This window comes from Protobothrops mucrosquamatus, unplaced genomic scaffold, assembly GCF_001527695.2.
Source record: "Protobothrops mucrosquamatus isolate PMUCROS unplaced genomic scaffold, P.Mucros_1.0 scaffold399, whole genome shotgun sequence".
Taxonomy (NCBI): domain Eukaryota; kingdom Metazoa; phylum Chordata; class Lepidosauria; order Squamata; family Viperidae; genus Protobothrops; species Protobothrops mucrosquamatus.
The window spans coordinates 386078-403125 of NW_015386730.1; the positions used below are offsets into that span (position 1 = coordinate 386078).

A 17048-nucleotide genomic window follows, 5' to 3' on the forward strand; every position below is an offset into this window, starting at 1 on the left:
TTACTGAAGTCCAAGTAAATTATATCCTCTGGTCCACTAATGTTGTCACTTGGTCAAAGAATGCAATAAGATTTGTCTGGCAAGATCTGTTTTTGACAAACCCGTGTTGGCTTTGAGTAATGACTTTGTTTGCCTGTAGGTGTTCGCTAATTCGTTGTTTGATTCCCTTTGCCAGAATCTTCCCAGGTATTGAGGTCAGGCTGATAGGTCTGTAATTTCCTGGATCCTTTTTTTTTCCTTTTTTGAAGATGGGAACTACATCAGCTCTTTTCCAGTCCTCTGGTAGTTCCCCAATGCTCCAGGATCTTGGAAAAATATAGTTCAGTGGTTCTGAGATCACATCTGCCAGTTCCTTGAGAATCTTGGGGTGTAATCCATCTGGTCCTGGTGATTTGAACTCATCTAGGCTGGACAGGTGTTCACTTACCATTTTCTTGCCTATCTTAACTTGTATTTCTATGTTGTTTTTTATGGCACTATTTTTGATAGGTTGGTCTGTTTTTTCCCTTTGTGTAAAGACAGATGCAAAAATCGAGTTAAATAGTTCTGCTTTCTCCCTATTGCTAGTCACCTTCTTACCACTTTCACCCACTAATGGACCAATCGTTTCCTTCACTTTTTTTCTTGTTTTTTACATGTTGAAAGCAGCTTTTTTTTTTTTTGTTATTTTTGAATTTGGTCGCAAGCCTTAGTTCATTTTGAGCCTTAGCTTTCCTCGCTTGGTCTTTGCAGGCTCAGGCTATTTGCTGATATTCTGACATAGTTATGTGTCCCTCTTCCCACTTTCTATACTTGTCCTTTTTATCTTTCAATTTATCAGAGAGTTCTTTATGCAGCCTTGCTGGTTTCTTTTGAGAGCTGTTATTTTTCCTCTTTGAAATGGTATAGGGTTTCCTGCCTGAGCAGGAGGTTGGACTAGATGACCTCCAAGGTCCCTTCCAACTTTATTATTATTACTATTATGATTATTACAGTAACCTATTGGTAATTCACCGGTTTTCCTAGTATAAAAACGGATTTCTCTTGCAATCATTTGGCTGTGGCGGGAATCACCCCTCTGCAGGGATGGCAATCTTGTTGGATCGATTTTGCAGGCAAAGGAGTCTTGATGCAAACAAAAAGGAAAGGATGCCAGGAGATGCAAGATAGTTAACCATTTTTCTGCGCGTTGACCGCAAACGCGGATCTGTAAAACGACGCCGGGCTTCCTTCAAGCCAAGCGCGGGAGCATTCAGGCGACAAGAGACCACCCAGCTCATAGAGTAGGAGAGCCTTTCTTTTTCGAACCGGAAGTATGCTCTAGGAAAGGCTTGCTCGGCCTTCCGCTAGAAAGCGAAAGAAGCCCCGGAAGTTTTACTGACCACTTAACTGTGCGCCGGAAAGAAGAGGAAAGTCGGCCTCGGACGCTGCTAGAGGGACCGGGCCGGACTGAAGAACTCGAGCCATGGCGGCTCCTGCCATGCCGCCGCCCCCGCCGCCAGGAGCTCCCCCTGGGGTGCCCGGAGGGGCTCCTGGGCCCGGAGCCGTGGCGGCGGCGGGGGGAGGCGCGAAAAGCGGCGAGGAGAGACTGAAGGAAATGGAAGCCGAGATGGCCTTGTGAGTAGAGGAGAGTTGGCCTCAGAGGAGCTCGGTGTATTCCGGTGGTTTATGCAGAACCTCCTTTGACTTGAGCTGGACCTTTCGGGTGGCTTCGTACACGGGCGCTCCTATAATCCCCAATTCTGAGACGCGTTTCCCGGGCTTACGGGATCTGTAGCCCCAAATGTCGGGCCGATAGCGGTCGGTCGGTAAATTACAATACTTCAATGGCCAAGTGTGATAGGCACACAAGGAATTTGTCTCCGGTGCATAAGCCCTCAGTGTACATGCAAAACAAAGTAATCATAATATCAAAGTAATAATAATGATCATACCAATAAGAGAAGGCATTGGAACGTATGAGAAGGATAAAAATAATACAGCCATGTTGCATGGGTGAACATTATTTAGACATACTAATAAATAAAAATGGACCTAAGATGATACTGTGAGCGTTAGAGCCTTTTCCAAGGTCTTTGCATCATGTGTCCAAAGGAGGATAATTTGAGCTTGGGTCGATTTGTTTGATGATCCATTTAGCTGACGAAGCTTCTTGGATGAGAAGTGAAACGTCTTCAAAGAAAAACCAGGTCCAGTTGCCTCTTGAGAAAGCACCTTTGAGACAACCATGACCTGGATGACCGAGAATCTCCATAGAGATCCACTGGTTTCCTTTTTTGGTTGTCCAAGGTCAAGACTTTTCCTATCCTGCTTTCTTAGGGTGTCACGGGGAATACCGTGGCTTGTATGATTCTAATCTGATATTTGTAGGTAGAGACGCATCGCAGCATCTGGATATCTTTTCCGGGGCTTTTATAGTTCTACCAAGTGCTAGTCTCCGCCGTGTTTCTTGACTGCTTGTTCCTTTGCTGTTGATTGTTGATGTTAAAAGGCAGAAGGTCTCCACCACTTAAGTATCTTTGCTGCCAATTCTAAGCCTGGTTGTTCTACCTGTTGTCATTAGTTTGGTCTTTTTTATATTTAATTTTAGTCCCATTTTTTCACCGTGCTCTTTTACTTGGGGGAACAGTGAAAAACTGAAGATTTCTTTTGCCTGTAGGAAACTTGGAGAAAAGATAGATGAGCCTCCCAAGAAACGGAGTTGGGAATCTACAACAGCTTGGATAAGCTGTCTGAGGACTTATCCCTAGTATTTCCCAGTTTAGATAAAGGCTCCAAATCTCTGTTTTTCTGTCTGACATTTTGTCTCTCACTATATATATTCAGAATTATATCTATATATCGGACATACACACCTGGGGTGTGTGTTTGTGTATCTCTCTCTCTCAGTTTGTGGTTTCTGTGATAGCTGACAGTTTTCAGACCTGCTTTGTTTTCTATTAAAATGCTGAGATGTTTTAATTAAGAGTTTTTTTTGGGGGGGGGGAATTCATAGAGTTAAAACGGAATGGATTTTAACATATTTGTACATAGAAATTGTGAATTATCCCAGACTTTCTTTATTGCAAGATATTATACATCAATGTGGGAGAAAAGTATCAGAGTTGTTTTTGCTGCTGTTGATAACTCGCAGCTTTAAGAATTGCCTGTTTTCGTTTTGTTCATAGTCTATCTTTCCACTAATGATTTAATTTTCAAAACTTATTAACCACCTGGAATGTGTAAATAGCTTTTTTTTTAAATGTGATATTAATATTGTCCTTCCAATGATAGTGATTGGACCATTCATTGAATTTCATAGTTCAGTGGGAATTTAATTTTGCTTTTTGTATCCTTCAGTATTCAAAAATGTAATATGACTACTGATAATTACTTCCAGGTTTGAGCAGGAAGTGCTTGGAGCTCCTGTCTCTCTGCCTCCTGTTGCCTCTGTGATAGAAGCTGTACCAGTTGCTCTAGCAGTACCAGCAGTATCTGCAGTGCCCCCTGTTCCTGTCATCCGACCCATCATTGCTACTAACACTTATCAACAAGTGAGCAGTTTGTTTAATTATATTCTTTGTAATGCAGGGGGCTAGAATGTTTTCAGTGAAATATTTAAAATCAGTACTAGATTGACTTTGATGTTGTAAATTTTTGTACATGACTATTCATCTTATTTTGCTACCATGTAGTGGTCTTTCATTTTGTTATCTTCATGCCCTCCAGGTCCAGCAGAGCTTGGACGCCCGAGCAGCAGCAGCTGCCACAGTAGTTGCTCCTATTGTGGCTCCTCCAGTGCCATTTGTAGGCCCAGGTAGGGTCCGTTCCAAAGCGTTTGGCTCAGTGGTGGGATTCAAATATGGGAACAACCAGTTCTCTGTGTGGATGCCGCTTCCAGAAGTCCATTCTGGGCCTGGGCAACAAAAAATTAGCTACCGGTTCTGCCGAAGTGGTGCGAACCGGCTGAATCCCACCACTGGCTTGGCTGAACTATCATCTTCCTGTCTGCACATTAACTTTACCAGTGGCTTTAAGTGAGAAAGATATTTATTTCTGAAAGAATAGAGGTGCCTCCCTCCCGTTTAAGCAGTTTAGTTTATTGTACTTGAGAAATTATGATTTTAATTCTTAGAATATTGTTTCCAAAATGTTGATTTAAGAAAACAACAAGAGGAGAAAAAATGGATAATTCAAACTAAGAGCTGAAAACAATAATCTTCAAGAATACCCTGTGCTATAAAGCTGTTGAAACAAATAGATTTCATCTTGTTCAAAAATATGGGTCAGGTTAAAGGCAGAAATAGTGTGTTTGAAATGAAGCAGAGATACTTATATTCTCAACAGTTGCCACTCACATGGAACATGTCTAATAGGCCTCTCTTCAACTGATCTAATAGTTGGAAGGATGGAGCTCTTTTAAGCATCTTGGTCCCAAATCATTTATAATAGTTTTCCTTGAGTAGTTATAGGTCTATTGGACTAGAGTTCCCATAATCTCAGGCATTTGGATTATGTGAGCTGGGGAATCCGATTATTGTACTCCAGCATATTGGCAAAAACCTGTTTTGGGGAAGAACCATGTAGGGGTTTTAAGGTAATAAACAGCATTACAAATTGAGCCATTGAGCAGATTTGAGGGTATGCAAAAAAGCATCTCTTTAGTGCCATAAATGACAACATAAGGTGAACTGCGTAGGGCAGTACACTATTTTCTACTCCAGGAATTTAACCTTCCTTCTAACCTGCCCGGCAGTTCTCTTGTACATGCATTCTACATCAATTTTTGATCTTTGGTGACTTGGTTACAAAAAGCAAGATGGAAATGACTGCAAGGAAATGATGGAGGAACGACAGGCCCCATTCTTCCTCCTCTGCACCTCACCTAGGAGCCAAGTAGGCGTCAGAACTGGGCAACTCTGTTCTGTGTTCCCAATATACAATCTCAGCGAACTGCAGGAGGAGTTGAGTTTTCCACTCCTCCAGGAGGCTAAGAAAATTGCTTGTAAAATAGAAACCATTTGCTTCAGTTTTCAAAGCATCTTTTTCCTTCCAGCTGTTCCCCCACAACGTCCCCCCATTCTTCGACCAACCTTTGTGCCTCATGTCTTGCAGCGGGCAGGTAAGCTTTCCTTTTACTTTTTAAGCCCCGTGGATGGCGAGAGCCTGTCTTTTTCTACCACTGTCTTTTTTTTTTAAGGTGGCCCTCGGCCCATGCCGATGCGCCCACCGCATCACCAGCCCATGGTTGGGCCCCCAATGCCAGGCCCTCAAGGGCCCCCGATGCTGATGGGCCCACCAATGCAGAGAGCACCTGGCCCACCCCTTGGGAGCATAGGGCCAATGCGACCGGGTCCGGGTCCCCCAGTAAGTACCTTTCTCTTTTAGAGCTGGGAGGGTAGCATGAGCTATGCCAAGTTTTGAGTTCAGTTAAAAGGTGGGTTTAGAATTATATGAAGAAGGATTTGTCAGTATAAATTTAAAAGAGCAATAGATGTGCAGGTGTAGAACAGCAGTCCTCTTTTTAATCTCTGTTGATACTCACAGATTGACATTGTTCTTCTGTAAAGGATCTGCAGATGTATTCACTGGTGTATCTCATTATGGCTGCCCACCTCACAAGAGCATAACTTTTATATTATCTACATGTGAATATTTTTTTACTGACATTAAGAAATCTGAGTATTATACGGGATTATACTCAGATTTCTTAATGTCAGTAAAAAAAAACAATTCACATGTAGATAAGACAAAAGGTTTTTTTTACTGACATTAAGAAATCTGAGTATAATCCCGCATGCTCAAGATTTAGTCTGCTGTTTAAGATATTGAATAGCATTGGATTTTTAACTTTTATCTCCTTAAATGTATTTTTTTATTAAAGAATATTTCTTCTACGGTTTAATTATCTTCATGTTTTTTCTCTTTATACTGTGTCTCGTTATACTTGTTTTTCTTTTTGGTTAAGATAAGATAAGATAACCTTTATTGTCGTTTGTTTGTTTGTTTTTACTGTGGGCACAATGGCACACATCAAAAGGGAGTAAACCATTTTTAAAGCAAGAGTTTATGAAGCATATTATGTCTGTGTTCTGCTCCTTCTTCACCAGGTGGGGCCAGGAATGCCTGTTGGCCCTTTGGCTCCACTGGTGCCTGTTCCTCGGCCGGTGGTGGCCCCTCCAAAAGTCAACCCCACAGTCATCCAGGCAGCTCCTACGGTGTATTCTTCTCCACCAGTGAAAAAACAAGAGGTTAGTGAGTCTGGTACTTGTGTCCGTTCTCTTTTCCAACTTCTTCTTCATCTCCCAGGAGGGAAACAACTTGGAACCACTCCGCTGAGCTTCCTTAGAGCAGGGCTTTTCAACCAGTGGAACGGGTACCACCTGTGGTACATTGGCACCTGGCAGGTGGAACATGACCATCCTAGAAAAGTGGTAGCGGGGGAGGGGAATGAGCTGAATCGGTGGCAGTACCGCACAAGCCTGAGCGAGAGATGGCTGGAGCTGCAGGGCTGTCAGGGCTCAGCGGAAGCGCCAGGATCAGTGCCACTTTCCAGCTGATCGGCGCTTCTTCGGGGCTGTCAGGGCTCAGTGGAAGCGCCAGGATCAGCGCCAGGCTCCAGCTGGAGCTCAGCGCTCATTCTGGTGCTTCTGCTGAGTCCAGAAGAAGCACCAATCAGCTGGAATGTTGCAGCATCTCCAGAGTTTTGTGATTTACATACAGATGCTTGGCAACTGATTCATATTTATGACAGTCACAGTGTCCCAGGGTCATGTGAAGTGACCAAAACCTGCTGCAACCACCCAGCAGACGGGGGAAATAAAAACCAAACACTCCCCACTCCACCCCCGCTGCCAATACTCAACAGAAATGCTCACAACAATGAAAACCTCGGACAGGAGGAAGAGCGCGGCCAGGTGGGCAGGCAGGTGTCTTGCTCGGCTATGCCTTGGGGGGCACTTTTTTCAGTGCCATTGTAACTTCGAACAGTCACTAAGCAAACATTTGTAAGTCGAGGACTACCTGTACTTCATCACTTTTTTTCTCTTTTTTTTGTCATCAAGTTTTTGACCCCTTGTTAGGCGACTGGTGGTACTCGGATACGGCCATATCCTAAAAGTGGTACAATGGGTGAAAAGGTTGAAAAGCCCTGCCTTAGAGGATCATGGGAAAAGGTGGTCTCCCATCAGTGCTGCTCCTGAGCATCACTGACCTCTTCCGTCTGCCTTCTGCAGGAGGAACATCGAGAGCCTCCGCCACCTGTGGTGGAGGAGAAAGAGGCAGCTGGGACCGAGGAGCCAGTGATAGGCCCAAGTATGCCAGAAACAGACCTGCCCCCGGTCGTGGAATCTCGGCTACCGTCGCTACGTGGGCATGACCTGGCGCCTACACGAGGGAAGCGCCCCCGAGGACCCGATGCTGGATTTGTTCCCGTAGAGGTAATAAGCAGTGGTCATTTCTTTGCAGAGGCAGTGAGTAACTTCCTCTTGAAAGCAGTTGTCTTATTTGTATGTTTCTATTCAAAGCTGTTGAAAGCTAAGCATTTCTGGGATGGAGGGAGCAGGGAGGGGGAGGAGATATAGACCTTCTTCACACAACCTCTCGGACTGAGCCAGTTTGGTGTTGTGGTTAAGGAGCTAGACTAGAAACCAGGAGAGTTCGGCGTGAAAGCCGGCTGGGTAACTTTGGGCCAATCATCAGGAGACAGTGAGTTCTAGTCCCGCCTCAGGCATGAAAGCCAGCTGGGTAATTTTGGACCAATCATCAGGAGACAGGGAGTTCTAGTCCCGCCTCAGGCATGAAAGCCGGCTGGGTAATTTTGGACCAATCATCAGCAGACAGTGAATTCTAGTCCCGCCTCAGGCGTGAAAGCCGGCTAGGTAATTTTGGGCCAATCATCAGGAGACAGGGAGTTCTAGTCCCGCCTCAGGCATGAAAGCCGGCTGGGTAATTTTGGGCCAATCATCAGGAGACAGGGAGTTCTAGTCCCGCCTCAGGCATGAAAGCCGGCTGGGTAATTTTGGACCAATCATCAGCAGACAGTGAAATCTAGTCCCCGTCAGGCGTGAAAGCCAGCTGGGTAATATTTCTTAACTTTAGTCCTTCTCTTTTTAAAAAATCTTTGTTTTGGTTTTTTTTCTTTTACTGTTTGAAGATTTTAAAATAAATGTAAATAAAAAGAAAAGTACTGACCCTCATTGGTATAAAAAGCCAAAGTCTAAAATCTTGGGGAGCCCAAGTGATCAAACTCAAAGGCCACCAGCATATGTGCGTATTAATACGCTGCAGGAACGAGCGGTGTGTGAGCACACACGGGCCTTGCTGATCATGAGAAGCGCCCTTCCAGCTTTAGGCTTCCTGTTCTTAGACTAGCTAGAGAAATGCCAACTGATTTCATTCCCCAGAAGCTAAATCCTTAGATTAACTAATTTTCACTGTATTGTGTGAATGGGCCTCGGGGTCAGGAATTGTAATGAATAGGTAGGAGTTTGTGAGAAAAAGAGCAGTGGGATTTACATGTGTTGTTTACTCTCTAGCCTGCTGGGCCAAGGACAGTCTTCAATTTCAGATGTGTTCTTCGACATAGGTTTAAGTATTTGATACGCTCCTCTTTGCCTCCTAGCCGGTCATGGAGAGCACCCCTGAAGACAAGAAGAAGACAAAGCAGGAGAAGTTGAAGCGTTGCATTCGTACTGCTGCTGGGACCTGCTGGGAGGACCCCAGCCTTCTTGAATGGGACCCTGGTGAGCATCCAACTAGAGCGGGCCAGTGGGTAGACAGTGGAAGGTAAGGGTGGGTGTGGAGGCCATGATTTTTCCTCAAGCCTAACATTGGCATCAACATTGGCCCTTCATTGATTGGTGTTTGTCAAATACATGGGTTTGTAAACCTCTTCAGAGTCTCCCGGCATAACCTAGCCTGTGTATCCAACCAAATCAGAATGTGTGAGTCTTGAATGAACCATGCTCTTCGAGATTTTGTTTGTCTGTTGTTTTGGTGCCACTGAGTCAGTGTTGACAACTCCTTGCAATTTTCTTGCCGAGGTTTTCGGAAGTGGTCTGCTATTGCCTGCTTCTAGGGCTGAGAGAGAGGGACTGGAGAGGCAAGAACCATGAAAATCTATAAAAAGGAATTTCTCGAAATTCTGATTCATGTCACCTTTTGTGTATGCACCTTGAAGGTTTTTCTGTTGTCTTGAGGCCCTGCATTATCCATCCTTCCTTCCTAGATGACTTCCGGATTTTCTGTGGAGACTTGGGCAACGAGGTGAACGATGACATCCTGGCCCGTGCCTTCAGCCGCTACCCATCTTTCCTAAAGGCCAAAGTCATCCGGGACAAGCGCACAGGCAAAACCAAAGGCTATGGCTTTGTCAGCTTCAAAGACCCCAATGACTATGTCCGTGCTATGCGGGAAATGAATGGTGAGTGTGAGGCCGCCCTTTGGGGATGGGGAGGGGTCGATTCCATTCCAAGAGGCCGTCCTGCTCAAGTCCCATGGAAGTGGAGAACCAGATTCAACTCCCAGCTAAAAACGAAGGAACCGGTGATGGAAATGTTCTGTCTTTCAAGGAAGGCCAAGAAAACGGAAACATCTACTAACTGGCTACTAAGTTCAGCCACGACTTAACTTCCAATCTAGGGCAAGGGTCCTCAACCTTGGCATCTTTAAGACTTGTGGACTTCAACTCCCAGAATTCTTAAAGTTGCCACGGTTGAAGACCCCTGATCTAGGGCAGGGCTTTTCAACCAGTGGTACGGGTACCACCTGTGGTACATTGGCACCTGGCAGGTGGTACGCGACCATCCTAGAAAAGTGGTAGTGGAGGAGGGGAATGAGCTGAACCGGTGGCAGCACCGCACAAGCCTGAGCGAGAGATGGCTGGAGCTGCAGGGCTGTCAGGGCTCAGCGGAAATGCCAGGATCAGCGCCAGGCTCCAGCTGGAGCTCTGCGCTGTTCCTGGCGCTTCTGCTGAGCCCAGAAGCGCCAATCAGCTGGAATGTTGCAGCATCTCCAGGGTCTTGTGATTTACATTCAGATGCTTGTCAACTGATTCGTATTTATGACGGTCACAGTGTCCCAGGGACATGTGAAGTGACCAAAACCTGCTGCAACCACCCAGCAGACGGGGGGAATAAAAACCAAACACCCCCCACCTCACCCCCGCTGCCAATTCTCAACAGAAATGCTCACAACAATGAAAACCTCGGACAGGAGAAAGAGTGCAGCCGGGTGGGCAGGCAGGTGTCTTGCTCAGCTGTGGCTTGGGGGGCACTTTTTTCAGTGCCATTGTAACTTCGAACAGTCACTAAGCAAACCTTTGTAAGTCAAAGGACTACCTGTATTTCATCACTTTTTTTTTTTGTCATCAAGTTTTTGACCCCTTGCTAGGTAACTGGTGGTACTCGGATGTTGCCATATCCTAAAACTGGTACAATGGGTGAAAAGGTTGAAAAGCCCTGATCTAGGGTACAGCTCCATAAAAAGCCTGCTTTAAAAAAAAGTTTGTACTAAATTGTTCCATTTTAGGGAATTTGAGTCAATTTCCACATTGCAGTTGTGCTTTAATGACGTCCCTATATAAGAATAAAATATGGCTTGTTTAACTCTGGCTGATGGAAGGCACCACTACAGCCGGAGTGATCCCTAAACCCATTAATTATGGTTTCACCACCACAATAGCGAAGATAATATGACAGATAAGTCCAACTGAAATAAACCAGATGATCGCTTGGGTGTACTACGTGAACCCAGCTAACCTAGTTGTGCAGATAAATTACATTTGCCAGCTTCATCTCGATACCCTCCAGGTAATTGTGGACTTCACTCCTTAGAGATTAGTGTTACTTCCATCCCAAAATGACAGGAGCCTGGCTTAATGCTCGGCTTCAGCAGACGGGCGTCTTGTTAAACTTCCCCAGGTTCACACCATTGCTTGTTCTTTTGTGGCAGGAAAATATGTGGGCAGCCGGCCCATTAAACTGCGCAAGAGCATGTGGAAGGATCGCAATATCGACATTGTGCGCAAAAAACAGAAAGAGAAGAAAAAGCTAGGCCTCAGGTAATGGGACAGCGATCGCCCGGGCTGTGCTTCAGCCTTCACAATCAGCTGAGGAACTGAGCTCTGGGCCTGCTGGAGAAGATGCATATTTTGAGAACTTGGGCAGTGGAGAGGAGTTTGGGATAGCACAGTCTCCCCCCCCCCCCCCCCCCCCGGCCTGAGGCTCATGTGCATGGAGGCATTGTGTGCTCGCGCCCTGTTCCCCAGACTAACTGGTTTGATAGTAAGGAACCACAATTTGTAGAGTCTTCTGGGTGTATTTTGAGGGGAAATAGCTTTTGTGCTGAGTCAATAAATTTATGCTTTTTTTTTTTACTATATTTAACTCTCCTTGTTATCTTTCCCTTTCCTAAAGCATCTCGTCGTCTTGTGGCTACTTCGTTTTTCAGAGCGGTGGAGGTGTAAACAGTCCGCTTATAAATTTTGTAAATCCAGAGAGAGTCAATTGTTGGGGAAGTCAAGGGAAAGAGTTTGGGGGCCTTTGGAGTCCTGCTTGTAGGTTTTCCAGAGCAGTCTGGTCACCTTCCCTAAGAAGCAGTGTGCTGGACCAAAGATGACCGTAACACAACTTTAATACTGATTCTAGAAATTTTTGTCAAACATTATTTTCTGGAGCATCCCAGAGCTCTGTTTGAAATTGGGTAGATTCCAACGTGAGCCTATTCCAAATATTGTTAAAAGTCAGACTCCCTTCCAGAATTCTCAGATTACCCTGTAATAGAATGTTTTCCATATTGTTATATATTAATATATTGGCGAGTCATGTTGTCTGCCACGCTGAATTGTTTTACGAAGACCCTTGGAATATTCAACTTGGTCAGGATACACAAAGACCATTTTTCCTGGTAAAGTCATACCGGGACCTATTTGACATATCACACTAAAGCACAATTGCTGGTTTTACCGAACATGCTAATGCACCATCAGTCAAACTGTATGGAGCTTAGTAAATTGTACAAAAGTGGCAGGGATAGAGTACGCTCTGAACAGCGTGCATTGTACTCAGGGAATGTTAAAAAAATTCCATAGGTTCTGTAGGCCAGCTGTTGTATATTAGCTGTGCTATTGACTCTCTGCACATCCTTAGCTTGGCATTCATAGTTAAAAAGTATTGGTTGTTGATTGAAACAAGTCCAAAAAACACTGCAGTCCTTCTCTGCCGTCCTAGAGAGACACAGGTTGGGGACAGGAAGCATGTATTAGTGTTCAGTTGAATACAGACTTGTCGATTTGGTCTGCGTCTATTAGAGAAATGGCGGACAATCGAAAATCTTTGTTGTTCCCAGTGAGAAGGGGAGCTTTGTAAGAGGGTGGGGATCAGAAGGGAAGCAGCCTCCCCCCAGCTGTGGCTGCTGCATTGTTCTTTCTCTTTGTGCTCTGCGTGTCTTAGAGGAGGTGTTTATATTATCCTGGGGCTGAGCAAACAGGAAAAACAGCCAAAGAGCAGGAAGCAGATGGGAGAAGCTTGGAAAAGCTGGAGCTTTGACTCTAATTGGAGAGGAGATTTATGGGGGCAGGCAGCAGCTGTTCAGACAGATGAAATTCCATTGACCAAACAAATAAGCGAGCAGGAGGTGGAAGGGGTTGAAAGATTGCAAAAAGCTCAAAGTTTTCCTTTGGGCTTAACTAGCTCTTAAAGAAATATGAAACTGCTTCAGAAGACGTTCAGATATAGTGAGAGAGGCTATAGTCCTAGCCTACATGTCCCCAAATAAGGTGGTTTTCCCCACATGTCAGCTGACAGAGGTTGTATCTCTCTTCTTTCAGCAAGCAATCTGGGAGCAGACTTGGGAGATACTTTGCTGTGAAAATTTGGGTCAAGTCAGCTTTCTTGACTACAGATTGCCCACAATTCTCGTATTTCCACACAGTGCAAACACGGACTGAGATTATGTCTAACCAGATCATATAAGCCTTCCCCAAATCCTTGGGTAGAGGTTTCTATGACCTTTAGTGCCTTCCTGCCAACTGGGATTATATCCTTAAAACCAGGGCTTCTCAACCGTGGAAACTTTTAAGATGCTTGGCCTTCAACTCGAGTTGAAGCTAGGGAATTCTGGGAGTTGAAGTCCACACATCTTTTAAGTTCCCAAAATTGAGAAATACTGGTTTAGGTTAAAGGCTTTAGGGCAGTGTTTCTCAACCTTGACAATTTTAAGGCATGTGGACTTCAACTCCCAGAATTCCACAGCCAGCAATGCTGGCTGTGGAATTCTGGGAGTAGAAGTCCACATGCCTTAAAATTGTCAAGGTTGAGAAACACTGCTTTAGGGAAATAGTTTTGAGGATTAAATCTGAAAGAGTCTCAAGAATGGATGGATACTTTTTATTTTTAACTTATTGACCTACACCTGCCTTATCCTTGGCCTGCAAAGCCTTCTTTTTATGGTCAACCAAATGTGTAACATATAAAGATCAATGAGAGAAGGAAATACTTGGAAAATTGTTGGGATTTTGGTGTTTTCTCTGCTTAGCAGTTACCTTATAGACATTTCGTTAACTTTCTTAGTAACTTCAGTGATTAACATCCGCATAGGTAAGATTGCCAAGCTCACAAAGAGCCAGTCCTGAGCTATGTTTATTTTCCATTATCACAACAATTGAAAGATTACTGGGCCATGGTGACACAGTGATTAGAATGCAATGTGGCAGACTAAACTCTGCCCACAGCCTGGAGTTCGATTCTGACCGGTTCAAAGTTGACTCAGCTTCGATCCTTCTGAGGTCGGTAAAATGAGGACCCAGATTATTGGGGTGCAAGAGGCTGACTCTGTAAGCCGCTTAGAGAGGGCTGTAAAGCACTGTGAAGCGGTATATAAGTCTAAGTGCTATTATGAGGTTCCTCACTGGAAGCATCTGCAGCAAACCTTAATGATGCCAAAATGATGTGTCCAGCATCACAAAAGTCCACTGTGCCCTATTTGTGTCCTAACATCTGGCACAAATCCATTACTTGCAGCATTTGATGATGTTGTACATTTTGGTCCTTGCACTCTCACAGATGTTCACGTTCCCCACATTCCTTCAAGGGTATTTCCCCCACCATCACCCATGGGTTGCTGTGACTCGCCCATGAAATCCACAGAGCTTCATCAGTTAAACCACAGCACAACTTTTAATACACAGTAGACAAGTACAAAATGATGGGAGTTTTAGAACAGAGAAGTGGGGGTTGGTTGCGTTGGAGAGGGAAAAATATTCACAAAAGTAAGTGCAGTACTGTACATCTCTGTGTTGCAAAACACAGTTAAATTGTTGCGGATGTGGTTTTGTGGGCTACAGGCACTATCCCCTTGTGCAGGGGTAGACAACCTTAGCTCAGGAATTCTGGGAGTTGAAGTCCACGAGTCATAAAAGAGCCAAGGTTGCCTACCTCTGCCCTTGTGTATGAGGTTCCATACACAGACAGTCCTTGATTTACAACCATTCGTTTGATGAGCAAAATTACAACCGCTGAAAAAAAAGTGACATGATCTTTTTTCACGCTTACAACTACCGCAGCATCCCCTTGGTCATGTGATCAAAATTTGGACACTTGACAACTGCCATGTACTTATGACGGTTGCAGTGTCCCGGGATCATGTGATCACTTTTTGCGACCTTCTGACAAACAAAAAATGGAGAAGCCAAACTCACTTAACAACTGTGTTATTATCTAAACAACTGCAGTGATTCACTGGCATGAAAGGTTGTAAAAAGGAGCAAAACTCACTTAACAATTGCCTTGCTTAGCCACAGAAATTTTGGGCTCAGTTGTGGTTGTGAGTTGAGGACTACCTCTATTTGGTATGTTGAAAGTTATTGGCTACTGTGCCCATTGCCGATACTGAAAATGGACTGACAGTATTTGTGTAAAGGAATATTTGTTGCAGAACAGTCACGCCCTGGTCTCTCTCCATTCATTCTACCTGGGCTGGGGTCACTATATCTTTGGAATGATATAAATACTTTGTTTAAATCCTGATTTATGCACATAGAGGAGTGCACATACATCAGTGTTGCAAAAAGTGAGCTGTTTCTTCCACCACAACGGTCCTACCTTTCAGCAAGTGAATTCAGCATTTAAAACTAGAAACACAGTTCTTTAAACACTGGAAAAAAGGGTTTTTTAAGAGAAGCATCATCGTTGATAAGAACTATTTAGTAGCAGAGCAATCTGTCTTGGACAGCAGCGAGTTCTCAGAGGTCCTCAAAGAGGGAGAATGTCTGGTATGAGAGCTGCAGGTGCAAGATTTCTACACTGGATGGGGTTTGTCTAGATTGCTTCTAAGGCCCCTTTCAGATCCATCATTTAATAATTTTAGACATGCTTTAAGTGAAGTGGGATACACAGGGACACACTGGCACTTGAGGGATAACTTTCCCCCTTTGCTCTACAGCAGAGTTTCCCAACCTCAGCATCCTTAAGATGTGTGGACTTCAACTCCCAGAATTTCCCAGCCAGCATGCTAGGGATGGTGATTCTGGAAGTTGAAGTCCACCCATCTTAAAGTTGCAGAAGTTGAGAAACACTGTTCTATTGGACCAAGATCCTTTAGTCTATATACACACAAACAGCTTGTAATACCATCGCTCCTGACCATTTGAATTGATACCCATAGGATTATAGAGTACTATGCTACTCCAGCCTGGAGGTGGTGGATTCCAGTGTGTGTAATAATAAGAATGAGGCATTCCTACAAACAGAAAGCTAGTACAGTAACAGTACTGTTAGTTTTGAATTTGTGGATAGTTCTTTCTAGGGAGGAACATCTAAAACAATGTTTTTTCTGTTCGGTCCACTCTACAGCTTCAGTAGTTTATCATCTTATTGTGCTTCCATTAAGCCATCTATATTATGAGGGAAAAGAGTTCAGAGTCACGTGAAAAGTTCTGAAATTCCAAGTTATAAGAGCAAACAGAAATAGAGTTACTTTTTGCCTCTTTCTTTCCCCAAGAACTTCAATCTTTGCCAGTCTGAGCCAACAATTCTCATAATTCCAAGAGAATAAACCTTTTAACTGGGAATTGTGGGCCTCTTAAAATTCACACGCCTGGAAGGCTCTCATTGGAGAAACCCACTCTGCTGAATTTGGTCCTCGTCTGAAATTGAATTTGTAGGAGTTGCTTTCCAAACTAAAAAAGATTCAGAAGACATCTGCAAGTTTCTGCATTATCACTAAAAGACCCACCATCTCCCCAGAGTATAGGTCAGGGGTGTCAAACTGCCGGCCCATGGGCTGGATGCATCATGCCAAAACCGTGCCCACCCCATTGCCGGCAATGGGAAAAAAAGTCACGACACGTCACGTGATGTTGCGAGTTTGACACCCCTGGTATAGATGGTTAAAAAAAATATCAGAAACTCTCCCTAAAGTACACAGGGATATATTGGTTTCAAATTGGGAAAAGTTCCTGGAATTCTTACGATCTCAATAACTTTCAATAAATCTGGCTAAAGAAAACTCAAAACTATATTCAGAAGAATTATTTTTCAGGTTTTGGCAGCTCCCAAAAGCCTTCTAGTACTGCAACTTAAGTATTTTAATGGCTCACAGCAGCACCAGGGGGGAAATGGCAGTATTTCTGCTTCTGAAAAGATTAGAAATGATTGTAAAGCAATGGCTAAAGTTGTGTTTCTCAACCTTGGCAACTTGAAGATGAGTGGACTTCAACTCCCAGAATTCCCCAGCCAGCGTACATGACGTCAACCTTGCATGCTGGGGTGGGGGTGGGGATTTTGGGAGTTGAAGTCCACATCCTTGCAGCTACATCATATAACAAAGAAACACGCCACTCCTGCTTCCATCATATTAGATGGGGTGGGCGAGGGGAAATTAAGCAAGCTGAGGCAACTCATCTATGTCTCCTATAATTCTGAGACCCCGGCTATCTCTGCAAAATTCAGGCGAGGATAGCACAACATCTAGCTCAGTTTAAGTCCAGGGGTAGAATAGAATTAGATGATCACGCAACTGTTTTGGTCAAGCAGCAAAAGAGCGCCTGCTGTTGGTGGGGAGTGGTCCTGCTCCCCCCGCCCTCCTTATTC

General features: G+C 44.4%; 1 protein-coding gene across 1 annotated transcript; it reads left to right on the plus strand.

The window, feature by feature from the left end:
- Positions 1-1444: 1444 nt before the first annotated feature.
- On the plus strand, positions 1445-11323 carry RBM42 (RNA binding motif protein 42). The gene is made up of 10 exons (XM_015816080.1): positions 1445-1596; positions 3359-3512; positions 3688-3775; positions 5015-5080; positions 5159-5325; positions 6069-6209; positions 7194-7397; positions 8582-8702; positions 9188-9382; positions 10912-11323. The coding sequence occupies exons 1-10, from the start codon at positions 1445-1447 to the stop codon at positions 11022-11024; spliced, it is 1401 nt and encodes a 466-aa protein (XP_015671566.1). The 3' UTR covers positions 11025-11323.
- Positions 11324-17048: the final 5725 nt, after the last annotated feature.